We start from the raw sequence: 22,104 nt of genomic DNA, 5'->3' as shown, positions 1-22,104 counted from the left end.
TTTCCATAAACATTTCCATTTGTACCTTTTCTTGTTTTCCATAATTCTCTGCTTTATGCAGATTTTCATAAAATTTCCAACATTTTTCTAATACCTCTACACGATCTCTGGTTATCTTCCTTGTTACGGGTTCCCAAACCTGGCAACACCCCTTCTACTTTCTGTTGTCTGAGTCATTGTGCTAAAAGTTTTTGTGCTCTGGAGTTATTATCAAAAAAAAAAAACAGTTGCTTAACAGTAGTCTTTCTAAACCTAGGCACAGTACTGAAGTAATCCCTTATTTTCTGTTTAGCATTCTGCAATTGCTCTTCTTATTCTGTGAGATTCCTCCATTCTTTAATGCTTTAACCTTTGCCAGTCCCTCTAAATAATTCTTGTTACTTAACCATATCTCCACCCTATTTTTAATTTCACTTTTATTTTATCACACTCCCTATCTATATTTTCAGAAGAAATTTCCACCTTCCCCAACTCCTGAATAATTTCCACTGCCCATTCCTTAAAATCTTCTCCTTTAAAGAGATAGGTGGGAAAGCACTAGTGTCTCATTTTTATTTCATTACCCTGTATGTTTATTTTAGTTATTATTGGTGTATGATCTTATAGGTTCATAGGTTCATAGATTAGTACTAGGCTAACTGCCCTTGCGAGCTATTTGTTTTAAGCCTAGCCAATTATCCCTTGTGAGACTCAAACTCTGCATCTTGTGTTTGTAAGGCCAGCACCTTAACCATTAGGCCACTCTCCCAACTTACTGGGTGTGTATCGAATCTTTCAATTAAACACACATGTTCCTTTGAAATATAACTTCTGTCTACCTAGCCCAATTTTTGTACCTTGGGGAATTATATGTAAATTCACACAGAACTCCTACTATTGAAATTTCTTCAAAAAATCTACCTTCTTTTATTATAGTTCCCTTCTGCCTCCCCAGATGCATGCTCACTGCTGCAGATCAAATTCCAGTTTCCACATGTAAGTAATATTCCCCACTGAAAGCAGATTATTTCTCCCAGAATTTTCTTAAGCCCAATTATAGCAGTTTTAGATGTAAGTACATATAAGTGTAATCAATGCAAATTAGACTACTTAGAAGTGTGAGTAGAGCAATTTCAAGCTCTGTATGGGTGAGAATGTCTGAGTGAAATGGTTATTACATTGAGTCAGTTCAGTATTAAGATAATCATGCTGTTAACTACTGACAGCTTTCTTTTGGTATTACAGTCAAAGCAATAATTAATTCATTATTGTATTCTTTCATTAAGCCACAAGGATCATTTAAGAGACAATCCTTCTGAAAGTTTGAATACTGCCTCTATCAACATCAGATACCATATTGTAAACTTGATGCGTCTTGCCTTTCTTTATTCTGTGTTGGTCTAGTTCAGTTGTCCTTGTATCAACTTTATCACAGTCTACATTCAAGTCTTTCTAAAAAAAAATAATATTCCTTCACTAAGGACAAATGAAATAGGTCAAAACATAATATCTAAATGTAATATCATCTGGGTTATCTACTGTCCTCCTCATTTGTCATATGCTGTAAGGTGGTAGCTGAATTTCTGTTACTGGTAAACTGGCTATTAGTTTAGTAACTGCAAAGTGGCTGAATCAGAAGTGTGTTATCATCTCATGTCCAGATCATGGTCTAGAGGATGTTTACATATATGATTTGTCCTCACGCCAATGGACTACACTGACCCTTCTGGCACTCTGCTGGTGACAGGGTCTGCTGTGGAGTCAACCAATTCAATAGCGTGTGACCAGTTTGTGAGCCAGTTGGCAACCCATCTTACAACAAAGGGGTTTACAATCAGTTTGCTAAGTTTATCGGTAATGCTTGAGTGTGGGATTGTGTCAAAGGTCTTTGCCAAGTCGAGGTTGCTGTGAGCACAGAGTTGCCCTTGTCATTTGCCCTGGTCACATTTTTAAAGAAATCCACCACTTTTAACAGGCAGGATCTGCCCCTGGTGAAGCCAAATTGGGTTGGATCTAGGGTTTGGAGGTCACCTATGTCTTTATTTATGAAATCCCATGATGATACATTTCATGGCTTTACAGATGAGGCTGGTCAGGCTTATAGATCTACAATTCCCTGGGTCTGTTGCTAAGATTTATAGATTATGCTTTATAGAGAGGAATAACTGTTCGTGTTCTCCATTCCACAGGAACAAAGCCTGTGGTCAGGCTGTGATTAAATAGGGTACTTATGGCGATATTAATTCATGTTTTAGTTTGTTTAAAAGACAGCCTGGGATGCAGTCTGTTCCCACAGAGGCTGTGGTTTTTGGCTTAGACAAGGCTTTAATGGCCTGCTCTTCAGATATGTAGGGAGGGGGAAAAGTTGGATACAAGGTTTGCAATAAGTTTGGATGGGATAGGGGAATGAAATCTTTGCTAAATCTGTCAGCTAGCAGGTTTGTTATCTCTGTGGGATCAGTATGTGTGTGATACCATTAATCACTAGTTCGGCACATACTTGGGTCCTACCTTTTAGGCTATGTACTTAGCTGTAAAAGGCCTTATGGTTATCTTAGGCTGTGATTGCTAAGTTTTTCTCAAAGTTACCTCTAGAGAATTTGACATGTTGTCTTATTTGCCTGTTGAGACTGTGGGGGTGCTTTTCCATTGTTGGGGCCTCACCTTACTTTCATAGACAGCAACTTTTTGCATTTGTTGTAATGTTTGTTGATGCTGGATGTCCACCAGGGTGGCTTGTTTTTACTTGGGGCTCTGGCTTTGATTCTCTCTGGAACAGCCAAGTCTATACACTTATAAAAGTGATTGTACAGGGATTTAGTGTAAGCTTTGGTGTGGTTACCACTTCCAGCAGGTGGTGGGGCTTGGAATGCATTTATACCTTACCCTAGGAGGGTATAGTTTGCTTTGGTGAAGTTTGTTTAGTCTGACTTCACCCTTTGTGAGTTCTGGTGTTCGTGCTAGTTCAAAGTTGACTGATTTGTGGTTAGATTTAATCAATGAGGATCTAACAGTTGTGGTGGTGCAACTGTTTGTCATGTTAGTGAGAACCAGATCTAGTATGCTTGTTTCTGTTAGAGTAAAACCATCATAGTGAAATGTGTTAAAATGAGACAACCTGAGGCGACATTCATTTTACTGTTGTCATTACAGAGATATTTGGAACGTGATGCTCCATTGAGGAGTCTGAGATAATTTATAAGCACAATTGCTCCATTTGATGTTAAAGAAGAGAAATGCAAATGGTTCTAGTTCTGTGAGACAGGTGCTGCTGATGACAGTGCTGTTGAATGAACCGATATCTTAATAAAGAGACAGAGAATGTATAAAACAGCAGAGGCTGGCATTTGATACATAGTACACATAGAGAATTAGCAACAAAATTAACAGTTGAAATTGTAAAGTGCTAAAAGACACAAATGAAAAATATCCACTTTAGAATATGACATATAAAATGAAAGAAACATAATCTCCAGAAGAATATAAATGATTATAACTCCAAATCTGACCTCAAAGCAGTGACAAGTGGAGATGACTGCAAACTAGCAGCCATAGTCAAGTCCCCAAATGATGTGGACATCCTACAGAAGGGCCTCACTGAGACAGATACCCGGTGCCAGAGCCATGGCCTCAAGCTCAATGCCAAAAAGTGCAGTGTCATCCCCTTTGGTAAAAACTCTGTACCCATGAACTACCACATAGGCAGCAGTCTACTTAACACTGAATGCATGATGAGACCTTGTGACCCAGGTGGACAGTAGTCTCTCCTTTAATAGTCACATTGCCACAGTAGTCAGGAAGTCCTTCTACATGGCACACCTCATCAGAAAAGGGTTCTCATCCATGAAAAAAGAGGTCATTGTTCCCCTCTACTCAACACACATTAGACCCATTATAGAGTACAATGCCCCTTTTGGAATGTACCTCACAAGACATCTGCAGCAGCTGGAAAGGCCACAGAAGTACCTCACAAAGAGGATTACTGGCCTCAAACAAATGCCCTACACTGACCGCCTCAAAAAACTCCAGCTTTACTCCGTAGCATATCACCTACTCCGAGGTGATCTCTGCCTAACATATAAAGCTATGTCAAACCCAGAGCTGTTGGACATGCTACACCTAAAGAAATCCCAATCCCTCCGAGCTACACACTCTAGGGACCTAAACCTTGCCACCACAATAAACAGGACATGCTGGAGGGATAGATTCCTGTGTCAGAGACTTCCTATACTCTGGAACAAGCTACCCATCTATGTCAAGCAAAGGTCTTCATTAGCACTCTTCAAGAAAAATCTTGGTGAGTGGATGGGAAATAGGAAATACACCCCGGGGATCACTTCTGTGGCTCTGCTCGACAGTGGCACAGGAAAATAACTTTCTTGGGTGGCATAAGCTATGGAATCTTTCTGGCTAGGCTTACGTAGGCCCTTGGGCCGATAGCCTAGTACCTACCTATGAACCTAAGAACCTATGAACAAAAGTACTTCTATGGGAATGTAGGACAATTGAAAAGAGTTGATGTGAATAATGCAATGATTCAGCAAGTCAAGGTAAGAAAACATTTATGGGAAGACAAGATAACAGTGGTCAAGATTAGAGAGACATTGCCAGCAGCAGTAAACAAATGAAATGTATGTCTGTTACAATGCAACACAGAATGAACGAGAGAGTGAGAAAGATGGCAATACCATAAAAAACAAGAGCAGAGAAGGAAATGAGGCAGTAGCACAACAAGCACAAGAACTAAAAAGGTCACATTTTCTGTTTCAATTAAAGACTTTAATGACGTAATGACTAAAACATATGGTGTTGACAAAAATAATGTTATCAGCAGTTCTCGTTGTATCTTGCATGACAATGAAACAGCAATACTAAATTTTGGATTGGAGTTTGTACCAACTCCTTTCCCAGGATTACATGAAATAAATATGATATTTTAGACTGACTAAAAATCATATTTATTAGGTACAAGTGAAACATGCAAGAGTCAATATGAAATGTTTCATAATGAGTTTAGCAATTCAAGTAGCAGTACAGAAATCTACTTCACATTCTACGCACAATCAGATGGGGTTACAAGTGCATATTCAGCTACTTCACATGCTACTCACAATCAGATGGGGTTATGAGTGCATATTCACTACTTCACATGATATGCACAATCAGATGCGGTTACAAGTGCATATTCAGCTACTTCACATGCTACTCACAATCAGATGGGGTTATGAGTCCATAGTCAGCTAATACACATGCTCAGCACAATCAGATGGGGTTACAAGTGCACATTCAGCTACTTCACATGCTCTGCACAATCAGATGGGGTTATGAGTGCATATTCACATGCTACGCACAATCAGATGGGGTTATGAGTGCATATTCACATGCTACGCACAATCAGATGGGGTTATGAGTGCATGTACAGCTACTTCACATGCTACACACAATCAGATGGGGTTATGAGTCCATAGTCAGCTACTTCACTTGCTACACACAATCAGATGGGGTTACGAGTGCATATTCAGCTACTTCACGTTACGCACAATTAGATGGGGTTATGGGTGCATATTCACATGCTACACACAATCAGATGAGGTTACGAGTGCATATTCACATGTTACGCACAATCAGATGAGGTTACGAGTGCATATTCAGCTACTTCACATGCAACGCACAATCTGATGGAGTTATGAGTCCATAGCCAGCTACTTCACATGCTACACACAATCAGATGGGGTTATGAGTGCATATTCACATGCTATGAACAATCAGATGGGGTTATGAGTGCATATTCACATGCTACGCACAATCAGATGGGGTTATGAGTGCATATTCAGCTACTTCACATGTTACGCACAGTCAGATGGGGTTACAAGTGCAAATTCAGCTACTTCACATGTTATGCAGAATCAGATGGGGTTATGAGTGCATATTCAGCTACTTCACATGTTAAGCACAATCAGATGGGGGTTACGGGCACATATTCAGCTACTTCACATGCTACACACAATCAGTTGGGGTTACGACTGCATATTCAGCTACTTCACATGCTACACACAATAATTGGGGATACGAGTGAATATTCAGCTACTTCACATGTTACGCACAGTCAGATGGGGTTACAAGTGCAAATTCAGCTACTTCACATGTTATGCAGAATCAGATGGGGTTATGAGTACATATTCACATGCTATGCACAATCAGATGGGGTTATGAGTGCATATTCACATGCTACACACAATCAGATGGGGTTGCAAGTGCATATTCAGCTACTTTACATGTTACGCACAATCAGATGGGGTTACAAGTGCATATTCAGCTACTTCACATGCTCAGCACAATTAGATGAGGTTACGAGTGCATATTCACATGCTACGCACAATCAGATGGGGTTACAAGTGCATATTCAGCTACTTCACATGCAACGCAAAATCAGATGGAGTTATAAGTCCATAGTCAGCTACTTCACATGCTACACACAATCAGATGGGGTTATGAGTGCATATTCACATGCTACGCACAATCAGATGGGGTTATGAGTACATATTCAGCTACTTCACATGTTAAGCACAATCAGATGGGGGTTACGGGCACATATTCAGGTACTTCACATGTTACACACAATCAGTTGGGGTTACGAGTGCATATTCAGCTACTTCACATGCTCTGCACAATCAGATGGTGTTATGAGTGCATATTCAGCTACTTCACATGTTACGCACAGTCAGATGGGGTTAGGAGTGCATATTCAGCTACTTCACGTTATGCCAATATGGGGTTACAAGTGCATATTCAGCTATTTCATATGTTACGCACAATCAGATGGGGTTACAAGTGCATATTCACGTTACACACAATCAGATGGGATTACAAGTGCACATTCAGCTACTTCACATGCTATGCACAATAAGATGGGGTTACAAGTGCATATTCAGCTACTTCACATGTTACACACAGTCAGATGGGGTTAGGAGTGCATATTCAGCTACTTGACATGCTACGCAGAATCAGATGGGACTGTGATTGCATATTCCTTTTCGATTTGGAGCATGAACTCATACTTCCTTTACTCTATTCAGACATTTGGACAAGTGCATGGAAAACACAAATTCAACGTAGTTTAGTATCCATGTCCCTCCTGGAAGTCAATAAGTAATTGAACCAACATATGTTTGTTCTGCCCACCTTTGCACTAAAAAATACCCATGGAAGTGTAAATCAAGGATTCTTAAGATCGCCACAGGCCAACAGCCTAGTAAGTATCTGTGAATCAATGTGCTGAATACAAGAGGTTTTCTATCCCCTTTTCTAAGGAAGCAATAATAACCTTCTCTGGTATTTTAAACTATAATGTGGAATGTTTATTTGATAAATATGCATACAATAAAAGTCAAATTGAGTATAAAATTACCAAGGAAGAATGGATAGGGATAGCATTAAAAGATTTATCACAGAATGGATAGCTAATTCTAAAGCCTTATGACAAAGGAAAAATGCAGTAATGAATGTTGCACAATATGTAGCTGTGTTGTGGCTTACTACAGGACGAGAGAATGTATGCTATCTCGAGTTTACAAGATTATGAGGAAGGTGGAAGGAGCTGGTGGATCTGGTGGATCCCACTGAGAAAGGTGTGAAGTTAAGTTATTTTGCATCTCGTGTAGTGAATAAGAAATTCATAATACAGGACAGTAGAAAACACAGGAGAAGAACGAGTCGCAAAAATCTCTCTTCTCCGTTAAACTTTGTTTTGTAGGGGGGAAGGCCCCTCCTACACTCCCCATGTAGGAAACAAGCCTCCCACACCACCCACACTTATGTATCCCAATTCCAAGGTTGCCATATATCGGAGAAAAGGGAATATTCCAAGAAATGGCATCTCTGACTTAATATATATAAGTCCGATATTTCGGTCATTTAGTCTCCATATTTCGGGACTCGCTCTAGCAGGTTCCGACATTTCAAATGATTACCAACTTATTTGTATCTTAACATTTTTAGAATTTCAAGAAAAATAATTACAGCATACTTGTATAAAAAGTCAACACATATGTTTCTTGTTTGGAACAAGTTGTCATCCACCATATGTAATGGCTCCACTGCGTTATGGAGAATTACTGCTATTAAGGAGAGCATGCAGTAGATGAGAAATGTTCCTAGAAAAAGCTTATAATATTAAGGAAACAGGATATAAAATATGATGTTGTAATCCAGCAAAATAAAGTAAGTGCACCAGAATGAAAAGATACAATTACTATTTATCAGCCATGTGAGAAGAAATATACAAATAAAAGAAATAGAGTGTAGTGTGTGTGTGTATGTATATATATATATATATATATATATACACACACACACACACACACATACATATATGAGATATATGAGTGTGTGTGTGTTTGTTTTATGACAGAATATAATGTAGTTTATTTATTCACTTTTTTTTTTATTATAGGTTGGTACTAGGCTAATTGCCCCTTGTGGGCCATTTTAAGCCTAGCCAATTATCCTACATGAGAATCAAACTCTGCACCTTGTGTTTGCCAGGTAAACACCTTAACCATTATGCCATCCTCCCACCTTGTCTTTGTTAACTGGCAAAGTCTGAATGGGCAGTGCCCATTTTGAGCAGAGGCCCAGAGAGTGAATTTCAGTTGATTCTCAGAAAAACAACAGATACATTTCTCACAAAAAATATTACAAGGCAGGTATATACAATAAAGTATCTACATAAACAATTACAAGTCTATACAGTTCTAGTAGTTCTAAAATCTTGCAGGAAGTAAATGGATTTATACTGTAGAAGAGAAAACATTGTAAAAAAAAAAAGTTTAATGTTCTTACATTTCAGTACAGAAAGGTTTGTAAAGAGTTCAAGCGATCTAATGACATAAGTTATAAAATTATGTAGGAGGGAGATTTTAGTATTGTACAGGTTTGTAAAGAGTTCAAAAATATAATGAAGTCATAAAATTATGTAGGAGAGGACATATTAGCATTGTACAGGAGGACAGTGGTAACAGCATCTGAGTGAGAGAGCAGGGTATAGGATTAGTTCCATGATCAGGGTGCTGCATATGGAAGCATAATTTAGGTATACAGGAAATGCGTAAGAGGGGTAGAGTTGTGGATGAGGGTAGTTAGAAAAAAGGAAAGATGAGAAGTGCTGTTTAAGAGGGAGAGAGATAAAGAGGTGTATATTTATTCAAGTGCAGAGCAAAAAAGTTTTCACAAAAGGTCTCAACTTGGTGCTGAATGTGAGCATGACCAGGATTGGGTAGGGTATTGTTTGAGCTGTATTGTATGGCTTTGGAATTTGTTGGTTATTTTTCTTGTGCAGGGATGGTGTTCCAGACTTTGGAGATGTAACAGGAGTATAGTGAGCTCCTGATGAGTTCTTTGATTTACTAGTGCTTAATAGAAATTTATCACCAGAACATAGGTCCCTACAGATGCATTTTAAGTGACCTGTAGAAGCTAGCCAATGTAGAACACTCCTAAAGCTACAGGGGCTATGCAGTCCACAGATGAGGAACCTGAAAAGCAAAATAACGAATACTGGATGATTCTAAGCACTCCTCTGAAACCATCAGTAGTCCCTGTGAAGCAGAGCAGAAAACCCAAGAGGAGCAATACAGCAACACCAACTCCTTCATGTAAGATGAACCCAAGTCAGGAGGAGACAGGTAAGCTAATAGCAAGACCTTGAAAACAATCTTGAAGTGATCTGGATGCCAGTACATGCTATGTAGAACTGGTATAATTTTTGGTAATGTCAAGTAGTCAGTAACCTAGCCACAGAGTTCTGCAGCTGCAAATAGGCAAGCTCAGTGACAGAAGTCCCAGGCAGAAGGCACTACAGAATTTTGTACAAGATGATACCAAGGCATAAACAACTACAGAGAAATCAGCCTATGGCAATAAGAGGAAACAGGTGAATTTCAGAATGGGAGATGCTTGGTCCAGAGTGTAAACTGATGTCCAGATTACACCCAATTTAGGTGCCTTGTGACCTTATCCACGAAGTCAAGCCTGTTTCCTTCATAAATCATGTAAGTGAAAATTGAGGGATCACAAGGCTCTGTAAAGGTAGCGTGAACTGCCACAGCCTCAGTTTTGTAGGTGCCGACCTTCAGCCAACAGTGTGTTAGCCACTGATAAATGGCTTCCAGGCCGCCATTATCAAGGAAGTATATTCACACCATTTCTTACTGTGAGAAGGAAAGGTAGATCTTATGAAATAAGGGATGGACACTCACTTTTTATAGGAATCACATTATAGAAAGGTTGGTAGGCTTCAGATAATCCAGAAACAAACACTTATGTCATAGAACCTGTCAAGCTGGGTTCTGCATAGCATTATTCTTAGACTTCATTACGACATGGAAAATCTTAGCTATTCTTGAACTCAGGATACCAAATTAATTTCAACATTGAGTTATATATATTAAAGAGGGGTTAAGGATAACTTGGAAAGTGAAATATACAGAGAAGAAAATCTTTTGGGAAGCATTTATTTTTAGTATTGCTATTTTTGAAATATGGAAGTCTTCTGTGTATTCTGTCTTGTACAATGTTATATTAAGTTCTATTATTTAACTGCAATTTTTAGAATAATTTTGTGGAAAGGTTATGCCAATATCTTACAGCTTGGAAGGTATTCTGATTTGATATAGTATGCAAACAAAGAGCTTAAGAGTTACTGTGAACTGGGGGAAAATATAGTTTGTTATAAGTGGAGGCTACAATTTGAAAATGTAGTACTTTTTCCATATAATTAGGATTTTATGAACATCTTTATTTGAAAACTGACAACAATTGTGTCATTCATTAAAGTGATTCCTTTAAAGCTAGAAAAGTTTACTGAACATAATAATTTAATATGGGTAAAGAGGGATTGAATGTAAAGGGCAGATACATGGGGGAATTAAGGAATGTTTGGGAATACTTACCATTAATGAAAACTCTAGTTGCTTGGTTAGAATACAAAACTCAAAATGACTTAATAAAATTGATAGGATGCAGATTACTCTGTCCAGAAATACTGGAGTAAGCAAATTGGTATAACTAAGGAAATTACTTTTAGAGCTATGACACAGAATCAGAATTGCCTGGACATACTAAGGCCTTGCTGAGTTTAATTATGGTGGCTGCCAAAAAATCAATTACTAGGAATGGAAATCAAAGTTTAAACCAACTCTACTAGAATTAGTGAACATAGTTACAAAGATAAAACAACTGGAAATGGATCTTTAGAAAAGGGTAGGAGAAAACTACATACAAAAAAAAATTGGAATTGTGAGAACAATACATGCTGAGGAGGAATGAGACTTAAAAGAAGGCAGGATTTGAATGAACTATGTAATGTTTGACTGACAGTGATTGAATAGATTATAAGTGATGTATAATGTTTGGAACTAAAATTATTTCAATATGGTTTGTTTTCATTTATATAAATGTATGATTGCCTATGTCATAAGTGATAATTTAAGAAAGATGTTTCTTGTTTAAAAAAAGTAACATTGATAGGAAAGCCAAATTTAGGTTATACTGACAAAAAAAAATTGAAGCTTACCCAGTTAAATGTTTTGTCTACATCAATAGCTAAGGTAAACATGGAGTGAGGAATCTGTCTTTAATTAAGAAGAAAGTTTCATAATAAAAAGACAAACTACAGTGGATAAACTAAATATGAAACTAAATATTTATGTTGATTAAGGATCTAGGTCTATAACAGTTTGTGACATGAAGATCTGAGTTGGGCTGCATCCATCCTCAACTCCTTTTTCCCATTTTTGCACATGTGGTCAGGGTGTCACTTCAGCACTGACAATCATCTACAGCCAAGGTTTTACACTGCCAGGTGGCTAACCCTGCCACGGTAGTTCATCCATACCACACACTCATATGCACACTCACACCTATGGCCAATTTATAGTGTCCAATCCACCTACTGCAAGTCTTTAGAATGTAGGAGGAAACTGGAGCAACAGGAGGAAACCCACATGAATACAGGGAGGACATGCAGACTCTACAAAGAGGGCACCCCAGCCAAGAATTAACCCACAGAATCCCTTGCTGTGAAGTGACAATGCTATCTGTTGCACCACACTTCTAGCTTAGTAAAATGGTCTTCTGATAAGATAATTAGTAAAGGTTCCTTGAGTCTGGATAAATAAGTAAAGCATCACAAAAAGCTTGAAGGTTGTACCAAATAGTACTGTAGAAAACAGATATATCCAGCTAAGCCTGGTTTTATGGAGTGTTAGAGAATTTGTAACATGGAAAAATCTCATTTTCAGAAATAGGAGTGGCTAATTTGATGAAATGGTCTTGAGTGGCTTATAGGAGATAGCTGGAATCTAATAATTATTAAGTTCATGCGTATTTACACAGTTTAATGGAAGATTATAAAAAGTTTGTATACACAGACTGAAAATATCCATGAGTTATTGAGCATTAGTGATGTTTTTACAATATAGATCTATAGACATGATTTTATATGAGATCTTTTCTATTAGACGTATTGTGTTTAGATATTTAGAATGTATCTGGCCCCATTCTAAAAAAGTAACAGTGCAATAGTGAGTTTTGATGTGTTCAATGAAGTTTAGAAATTTGTTCTACATTTATTTCTGTTTGACGTACTTTAATCTTGAAGTTCAATTACCAGATTATAATGACATTAAAATATAATTCTAAGATGTTTACCTGATTTAATAAATCATTTATTTTGGGTCTATTAACTTCTTCAAGAAAAAATACCTGAGAAATAAGGTAGCTGCTTATAAGTTCTTATTTCCACTTTAAGTGAGGCCTACATTTTATCTGCATTAGGAGTAAATAGTTTTATTCAATAAACTCATCTTTTCTCTGATTCACACAGTCTGTAACATATTTAATATTCTGAAGACTAGTGTTAAGTATTCAGTTTCAAAGGACTCCTTTGACAATTTAGAAAAGTCTAAATAGAGATTTACCCCTGAATAATCTGGGAAACAATTTGAGAGATATGTTACAATCAATTATAGCTTATGAAAAGAGACTGAGATCCCAATCAAGGGATCTCACACTCTTTTGCAGCATAAATAGGCCATATTGGAAGGATAAGTATGCATCATAGACAATACCCCTTCTATGGAATTGTCTTCCACTGCACATAAATCAAAGTTCTTCTCTTACTCTATTCGAATGAATGAATGAATGGGAAACTATAAATTCACCTCTGGTTTAAAACCCATGTCCCACATGATAGGGGAAACACATAAATATCCCAACATATCGTTGCTCTACTCACCTTTGGGTTACCATACACAAAACACAAGAGCCAAAAAACGTTAAGACTATGCTTCTTAAGATCTTGACAGATCAATAGCCAAGTACCTAAGAACCGGGCTAGAGATAATGGAAATCAGTTTGGCACCAGGGTTTATGGTTTGAAGAGTGAAATCTAAATTATTTATTGTCCATGTTCAGCAGAGAGGAAGGATCTAGTAGCCCAAAATAATCTCTATAACAGTCCTAGAGACATTGGAACTTGCTAATTTTTTACAAGATTTCATCTAATTTCTATTTAATAACAGATATCCACTCACCACTTATCATGATATGATAATGCCCAAACCTGAATAAAAGAAATGGTACTTTCCAAAAGAAAGATATTTTGAACAACTAGTGGAATGAACGCATAGAAATATCACTGTCAAGTCATGGAGTCTTGAAAGTAATATAACAGGATCTCTCATCTGCCATACTCAAATGATAGTGTTGTTAGGTTAGTTGATCTGTTCACCAAAAAGACCACTCTGAGTTTGTTGTTGTGTGCACCCATGGGTGAAACTACTCGCATCTAGTTTTTCTGTACAGACTCCCTTTGCTGGCCTTCATAAGTACTTCTTCTATTACTTCTATGTTAACAGTTGATATTTTTAAAAATAGTGGAAAATAGCTTCCTTTTTTCCAGGGAAATATGTGTCTTTTAAATTCTGGGATAGAAGGTTAAATGATTCATTAAATAATATGATATGATTAGATTTTTACCAATGAATCAACAGGTACCACACTCATATTTGATTCTAGAGGATCAAAAGACTGTAGGTTCTATTCCCACCCCATGTTCTTGTATTCGTTTTCCGGAATACCTTTAAACTGTCCAGATTTCTGCAGAATGTCCAGATTCTTGCCTCACATTTTTGGTCTGTTCCTCATAAAATTTATGATTTTCTGGATTTCTGCAGCAAATTAGTGAAGACTGTGTTCACTGAGTAATGAGAAGCATTTGAGTTCCGGACGTCATATCCTTCAGCAAATGCATGATTAACAGAAGACCTTTTATTCTATTTTTGGAGCTCTGCCCCCCCCCCTCCATTATTTTTTTATTTGTCCAGATTTTTTGGCAAAGAGGTTGAGAGCTCTGCTTTCCAGTACTGACAGCACAGTGCATCATAAAGGTGTGCTGCATTCCTTTCAGTGCTGTCCTTTATATGAGATGTTGAACTGAAGTCCTGTCTGTCTGATCTAGTGGTAACTCATACTGATCCACAAGATCCCACAGTACTTATCAAAAACAGCAAGGGAATTTTTCTGATGCCCTGAATAAATTTCCTCTAGTCAGTAAGAATACCATCTCACGTGTCCTCTGAAAGAAGACAGATGCCTAGTGAGGCTAACAGGTTCAACAACAAATATATAGACACATACATACATACATACATAGATACGTATATACATACGCACATATACACATAAATAATTGTTGGATATTTAATTGGCATTACCCCAACACAAACATAAAAAATAATTAAACACTGTTTTAGCCCAAGTGAAAGCACTTTCTGCTTTGCAAGTAATTAAATCATATATCACTATAGTTACCTCTCAGGAGATGCATTTGCAATTTTTTACCTGAATGCAAGAGCAAATTCTTGACTTTTGACTATATTTGTTATCCCTGTCTGATAATTAGCAAGAGAGACATACAGCTACTAGGTAGCCAATGGCCCGTAGTACCAGATTTCTACCTCATTGTTTTCCAGACTTCCTATTAATATTATTAAAGTGATCCAAACAAATCAGAAGGTTTAAGTTTAAGCAGCTATACTGTTCTTCCAGAAGTTCTATTTGTGTCACATAAAGAAGGAAATCTAGTAATTCTTACTCTACTGGGTGAAGCCACTGTGAGAATAACATCATTTGACTAGAACAGAAATTTTGTATGAACGTCAATGAAGGTTTACCATTATGTTTCTATACAACTAAGTGTGAGACAGGGCATAGTGTATAAACAGCATGATAATGGATGGCACAGTGGTGCAGTGGTAGTGTTGTCGCCTCACAGCAGGAGGTCCTCTGGTTCAATTCTCGGCTGGGGTGCCTTCTGTTTGGAGTCTGCATGTCCTCCCTGTGTTCGTGTGGGTTTCCGCCGGGTGCTCTGGTTTCTTCCCACATTACAAAGATGTGCATCTGGAGCCTTTCTCCCCAGGCCTCTGCTGAAAATTGGCTTCATTCCAAGTCAGACTTTCCCAGTTAACAAATGTTAAATTAAAAAAAATAATAATAATGTACCTGATTCAAACAAATGCCAAAATTATTTTTAATGATTGTTACAACAGAAACATTTGAAACATACCACTACAAAAATACTTATCTTCTTGTAAGCATTAAAGGATTGTAACAGTGGTTATATAAACCTAGATTACATGGAAATGCTAGAATTACAGGAAGCAAAGTTACAAAATGTACCACAAAACATAAAGACCCCCAGAAATACTGGGAAGGATAGTGGTCCCTAGATCCATGGTTGTATAAAAGATTTCTTTCTATTCCATCACTTGGAAACCCTTCCTTAGAAATTCTACATTTGCTCCTAGTACAACAATTTCACAGCCATCAAATGTTGCTATTTCATTTCCATACAGGCCACTACAGAGAGGGATCATTGGTGATTCAGAAATAAAATGGTTGAACTCTGCCAGTGGAGAAATGAAAAAAAATGTTAATGCAAATAATTAAAAAAAAAAAAAGAAGCAATGTCTAAAAACTGTAATTACAAGACACAGAGTTCACAGTTCTTCACCTATGAAGGGGAAAAAGTGATGGAAAAGAACCATATTGTACCTGACATAGTGATCATGATATCACTAGTGATGTAACATCTGATGGTTGCAACAGTTTGTTGGGCAACTGTATTTTACTGAAAGTAGAATGTTAATTGCTTTCACTGCTTAGACAGCTCCAAAGAAAATCCACTACTAATACTGACTAACAAAAAATAAATGATATAGTAGCGAGCTACACTTTGCGAGCCAAAAACAGAAACTTCGTAATTTTCTCATGGATTCTAGGTTAAGTGCATACCACGTTGTGGAACTGGTAGAAAACTATACACGTTTCCCCTCCTTAATTCTGAAGTCCTTGCTTACATTTCTTTCAGAGTATGTAGCTAGGGTACCATTACTTACACCTTGGGAGTATACTAAAAACAGCCTAAATCTTTTTAAGTTCAGACAGGAATTCTCTGTTATGCACAGTGACACAAAACTATTAATTCCCTAGTTTTAATCACCATTGCTGTGTTTTACTGCTAAATTAACTGTCAAAGACAGTCAGTAAATAAAATTTGAGTATAACTGCTTCTACTATACCAGATGTATGCAAAACAGCACTATTCTTCTAATATGTTGAAGATACAAGCAAGTTTTGTCTTGTAACCTATATACCACTACATGCAGTCACGTGAACATGTGTTACTGATGTCTTCACAGTAACACACTGTTATACCAGTAAGCAGTTTCTATCTTTTTTTTTATCTTCCTGCAGCTATACATGATAAATTATGACTGCCAAGGGGAGAGGGTTGCACAACCAATGTCCAGTGTTCTACTGTCACTGCAAACAGTAGCAAATGTCACAAACTGCAAACAGTAGCAAATGTCGCTGCTTTGCCAGAGATGGCCTGCAACTGTCGCCCTTGGGATTCCGGATACTGGCAAAGGCTCTTGCCACCCCTACAGTGCCTTTTTTAGACAAGGTTCAAATGACAAATTCACCACCATAACATGTACAAGCAAACAAAATCTGAGGGTAATGCTACTCAATGCTAGAAGTCTAAACCTCAAAATGCACTCACTCGTGGCACTCCTTAAAATGGAGAACATCGACATCTTTGCAGTGATACAGACCTGGTTCAAAGTTCCAGAGAGCACCACTGCATTACCAGGCTATAATTCATACCACACCTTTCGGCCACCAAACCCAGACCGAAACACTAACGGTGGAGGCGTGTCCATATTCATTAAGGATATCCACACCTCCAAGCTAGTTGCTCAGCATAATGCATCCGAGATTATCCAAGTTCAACTAACTCTGGGCAAAAACGCAATCAAGATTGTAGCTTGCTACAGACCCCCCACCATGCCCCAGGATTCCCACTCCTCTTTTCTTGATACACTGGAAAATATTAAGGTAAAACCCAACACCCTAATAATGGGTGATTTCAGCTACCCCACTATTAACTGGGAAAACTACTCGTGTACCAACTCTTTTGCTCAACGTTTTTTGGAAATCATCAATTCCAATGCCTTGGATCAACGTATCCACACCCCCACCAGGGGAAGCAATGTCCTAGACCTGGTCATCACCAACATGGGTGACCGGTGTTCCACACCAGAGGTCAGCTCCTCTTTGATCAGATCCGACCACAAGCTAATCACCCTAGACAACCACATCCTGCTCCCAGCCCCCATTAGGAAAACAACTGTAAATATTTCTCTAAAGCCAACTTCACACTTCTTAAGACAGAAGTGGCAAACTTCACGACACCCATGCAGATGGACAATAGAGGTACAACTGCTGAATCCTACACAAATGCACTTTATAAACACTTACACGAGTGCATGGATCGTGCTATCCCTAACAGAACCAAGATGCTCTCCTCCAAAAAAAGGAAGCCAATCTGGTGGTCTTCTGCCACAAACAAACTCTACAACAGAAGAAAAAAACTGTTGCAAAAAAGAGTAAAATCCCACGATTGGAGGAACTCCCTGGTTAGCCTCAGTAAGAAGCTGAGATCCCTCATAAAATCCTCCAAAGCTAGTTATGAAAACAAAATCACCACTGATTCTAAAGACAACCACAAAGCATTCTATAGCTATGTCAAGAATCTCAATGGCAACACTCAGATCTGCTCTGAGTTATAGCACAATGACACTAAATATACAGAACCAACTGATATTACCAACATCCTGGCAGATAGGTTCAGTGCTAACTTTACCCCCCTCTGACCCCCTAAAGGGCCCATCTTTATAGCAGAAGAATGCAAAGTTCCTGTAATCACGGCTGTACAGGTAAAAACCTCACTCTCCAAAGCCAAGAACACAACATCCATGGGACCTGACAACATCCCAGGCTGCATTCTACACGAACTACAGAATGAACTGGCACTCCACCTAAGTACTATATTCAATCATAGCCTCACCTCAGGCTTTGTGTCCATTGAATGGTGCATCACGACGGTTATCCCACTCCACAAAGGGGGGGGCACAACAGACCCCGGGAACTACCGCCCCATTAGCCTGATGAGCCTGGTCTGCAAGGCCATGGAATGTATCATCATGGAACTCATAAACAAATACATTGGAGATCTCCAAAGTCTGGACCCCACACAGTTCGGGTTTGTAAAAGGCTGATCATGTCTCCTAAACCTAATAGACTTCTTTGAAGCAGTCACCAAAGCCATAGATGAGGGTAAGGTGGTTCACACAGCCTATCTAGATCTCGCCAAGGCATTTGACACCATCCCCCACTCTGGAATTATAGATAAACTCACTAAACTAGGTACAAATCCATATGTCACAAGATGGGTTGCCAACTGGCTTACTGATAGAACCCACACTGTGAAAGTAGCAGACTCCAAATCAGACTTCAGACCAGTGACAAGTGGAGTACCACAGGGTTCAGTCCTGGGTCCTCTCTTGTTTGGTACCTACTTCTCTGAAGTACAGGCTAACACAGAAGGTCTTTTGGCTAACTAAATTCGCAGATGACTGCAAACTAGGAGCCATAATTGAAACTCCTAACGATGTGGACATCCTACAAAAGGGCCTCACTGAGACAGATGCCTGGTGTCAAAGCCATGGTCTCAAGCTCAATGCCAAAAAGTGCATTGTCATCCCCTCTGGTAAAAACTCTGTACCCATGAACTACCACATAGGCGGTAGTCTACTTAACACCGAAAGTATGATAAGAGACCTTGGGACACAGGTGGAGAGTAGTCTCTCCTTTGATAATCACATCGCCACAGTGGTCAGGAAATCATTCTACATGGCACACCTCATCACAAAAGGTTTCTCATCCAGAAAAAAAGAGGTCATTGTTCCCCTCTACTCATCACTCATTAGACCCATTATAGAGTACAATGCCCCTTTTGGTATGTACCTCAAAAAACATCTACAATAACTGGAAAGGCCGCAAAAATACCTCACAAAGAGGATTACTGGCCTCAAACAGATGCCTTATGCAGACCGACTCAAAAAACTCCAGCTTTACTCCGTCGCATATCGCCTACTCAGAGGCGATCTCTGCCTAACATACAAAGCTATGTCAAACCCAGAGCTGTTGGACATGCTCCACTTAAAGAAATCCCAACTCCTCCAAGCTACATGCTCTAAGGACCTAAACCTTGTCACCACAATAAAAAAAAACATGCTGGAGGGATAGATTCCTGTCCCAGAGACTTTCCATACTTTGGAACAGACTACCTATCTATGTCAAACAGAGCTCCTCATTAGCACTCTTCAAGAAAAATCTTGATGATTGGATGGGTAATAGGAAATTCACTCTGGGGATCACTTCTGTGGTTCTCCTTGCCAGGGGCACAGGAAAATAATTTTCTTGGGTGGTGAAAGCCAGGGTACCTTTTCGGCTAGGCTTGTATAGACTCTAGGGCCAATAGCCTAGTACCTACCTATGAACCTATGAACTTTACTCTAGAGGTAACCTTTTGTTGACAATGCTGTATGGAACATTGTGCAGTGTGTACCTCATATCAGTCACAATACTCTGTACTGATGCTTCTCTCAGACCTGCTTGGAGAACTACTTGCTTGTCAAAGAGTAGCATTCTTACCACTCAGTCATCAATTTCACAGTATGTCATTTTTATTCTTTCTTACTTTAGTTTTTTTGTTTTCTTTTCTCAGACTGCTGGGTAGATTATCAAACTCTGAAGCAAACTCCAGGAGTCCACTGTTTTTCTTAAGCCACTGAATATAACAATATTTTGTACATGAATTACTGGGTGTTGTACTGCATCAAACAATCAGAATTTGCCAATATTTTGCTCTTCAATGCAATGCAAAAGCACTGCATAGCAGCATTGTACAGGCAGCTAATTCTAAACATCCAGCAGCTGTGATGGTCAATGTTTAGCAAGCAGTAATGCCTGACAAGATGGGCATTAGTGGGGAAATAATGCCCGCCCAGGGGTGTTACGTGGTCTGAGATTGTAAGCAGAAGGCCTCTACACACCTGAGAGGGCATTATTTCCCCCTAACACCCACCCTGGGGGGCATTATTGCACTTAGAAAATGGGATATCTGTTGAATTGTTTAATTTTTTTTATTATATACATTTTTATATTTTTGATGTAAAATAGTTCCTCCTCCCAAGGTTTCAAAGTTGCTGTAGCATATATAATTGTTGGAGAAAGTATTTTTACATTCAAAATATAAGTTGTATAAGAACTTAATGTCAACAAACAAATAATGTGTGTTGATTCAAAGCTTATTCAGATATGTACTTCTGTCTCACTCTCTTTCTCTAACTAACACACACACACACACACACACACACACACACACACACACACACACACACACACACACACACACACACATATACACACAGAATTGAATTTGTTGTTTATTTTTTTACCTTAATAAATATGGCTTTTTCAAACTGTGCTTAGAGAGGTTTAAGTAAAATGGCAAGTTGCAGGTTGGATTTGTTTAATTTCCCTTTTTTTTATTTTACACTCACTAAATAAGTGAGAGTAAAAAATGGTAGCCCTTTTCTTTTTTCCTGTTCGGGCTTCATTAAAGTTCAATTTGCTGCATGAAGTGGCAGACTTTGTTTTTTTTTACTGGACTTTATCTTTACATTACCTTCCTGCTGGTTCTGGAGCATGTTCAGTCTCTAATTATCTCTAATCAAGGTGACAATGTATATTTTGCCTATTGTCTAGCAGCATTTAAGACCTAGCTTATGTTTTCTCTCTAAAAGATTGCTATACGTTTAGGATAGAGACTTTTTTCTAATATTTAATAATGAATTAATTGTAGTATTATTTAATCGTATCTTTTATTTACTGAAGTGCATGTAGGAACCACTCTACAATTTATTGAATAATCCATAAAGATACCACATACACAAACAGGAAGTTGATTATGTACCTTTATTCCTTCATGCTGACAGAAAAGTTGAAGGGCACTTCCACTGTTGTCCGAAAAGGCATTAATATGAAGATTAAATGCTGGTGATGATCTCTCACGCTCCTGCGAAAATGACATTTTTTTTTTAATTTCACATTAAGAATTTCATAGAAAATGAAAGCAAACGTGCAGTCTAATTACCTGCAACTGCATTTGTACAAATTACAAAAGTTCATATTGACATTTCTAACAGTCTTCAAAATAAGAAGTAAGTATGTTAGATTTATTTCAAAGGATAAGGCTGCCACCTGCCAAGATTTTTTTCCTAATATTCAGGAGGAAATCAAGGTCTGTCTCAGGAAACCTGTTTTTCCTTTTCTATCACTATTGTTGCTCCTCTAGCAATTAATATAAGTATTAAGTCTGTAACAAGCGGTGTACCCCAGGGATCAGTCTTGGGGCCTCTGCTGTTTGGGATATACTTCTCAGAGGTGCACGCCAAATCTAGTGGGCTATGGCTGACCATGTTTGCAGATGACTGCAAGCTGGGTACTGTCATCAATTCCCCTAGTGATGTGGACATCCTCCAAGTGGGTCTTACCCAAACAAATGACTGGTGCCAGAAACATGGCCTCAAACTGAATGCCAAAAAATGCATCATTATCCCTTTTGGGGAGAATAATGTCCCCACAGATTATCAC

The 22,104-nt window shown here is 38.4% G+C and overlaps 1 protein-coding gene across 2 annotated transcripts in view; it reads right to left on the bottom strand.

Annotated features, from left to right (window-relative positions):
• Positions 1-22,104, bottom strand: part of JAKMIP1 (janus kinase and microtubule interacting protein 1) — a 2,220,219-nt gene that overhangs the window by 258,298 nt on the left and 1,939,817 nt on the right. For both annotated transcript variants that reach the window (XM_044056204.1, XM_044056206.1), the window contains exon 14: positions 21,425-21,526. In XM_044056204.1, coding sequence (XP_043912139.1) covers positions 21,425-21,526 — 102 coding nt within the window. The remainder of the gene's footprint in view (positions 1-21,424; positions 21,527-22,104) is intronic.

The sequence above is a fragment of the Protopterus annectens genome, chromosome 14.part0, assembly GCF_019279795.1.
Source record: "Protopterus annectens isolate FY-2018-M chromosome 14.part0, PAN1.0, whole genome shotgun sequence".
Classification (NCBI taxonomy): domain Eukaryota; kingdom Metazoa; phylum Chordata; order Ceratodontiformes; family Protopteridae; genus Protopterus; species Protopterus annectens.
This window is presented reverse-complemented; position numbering and strand designations above follow the sequence as displayed.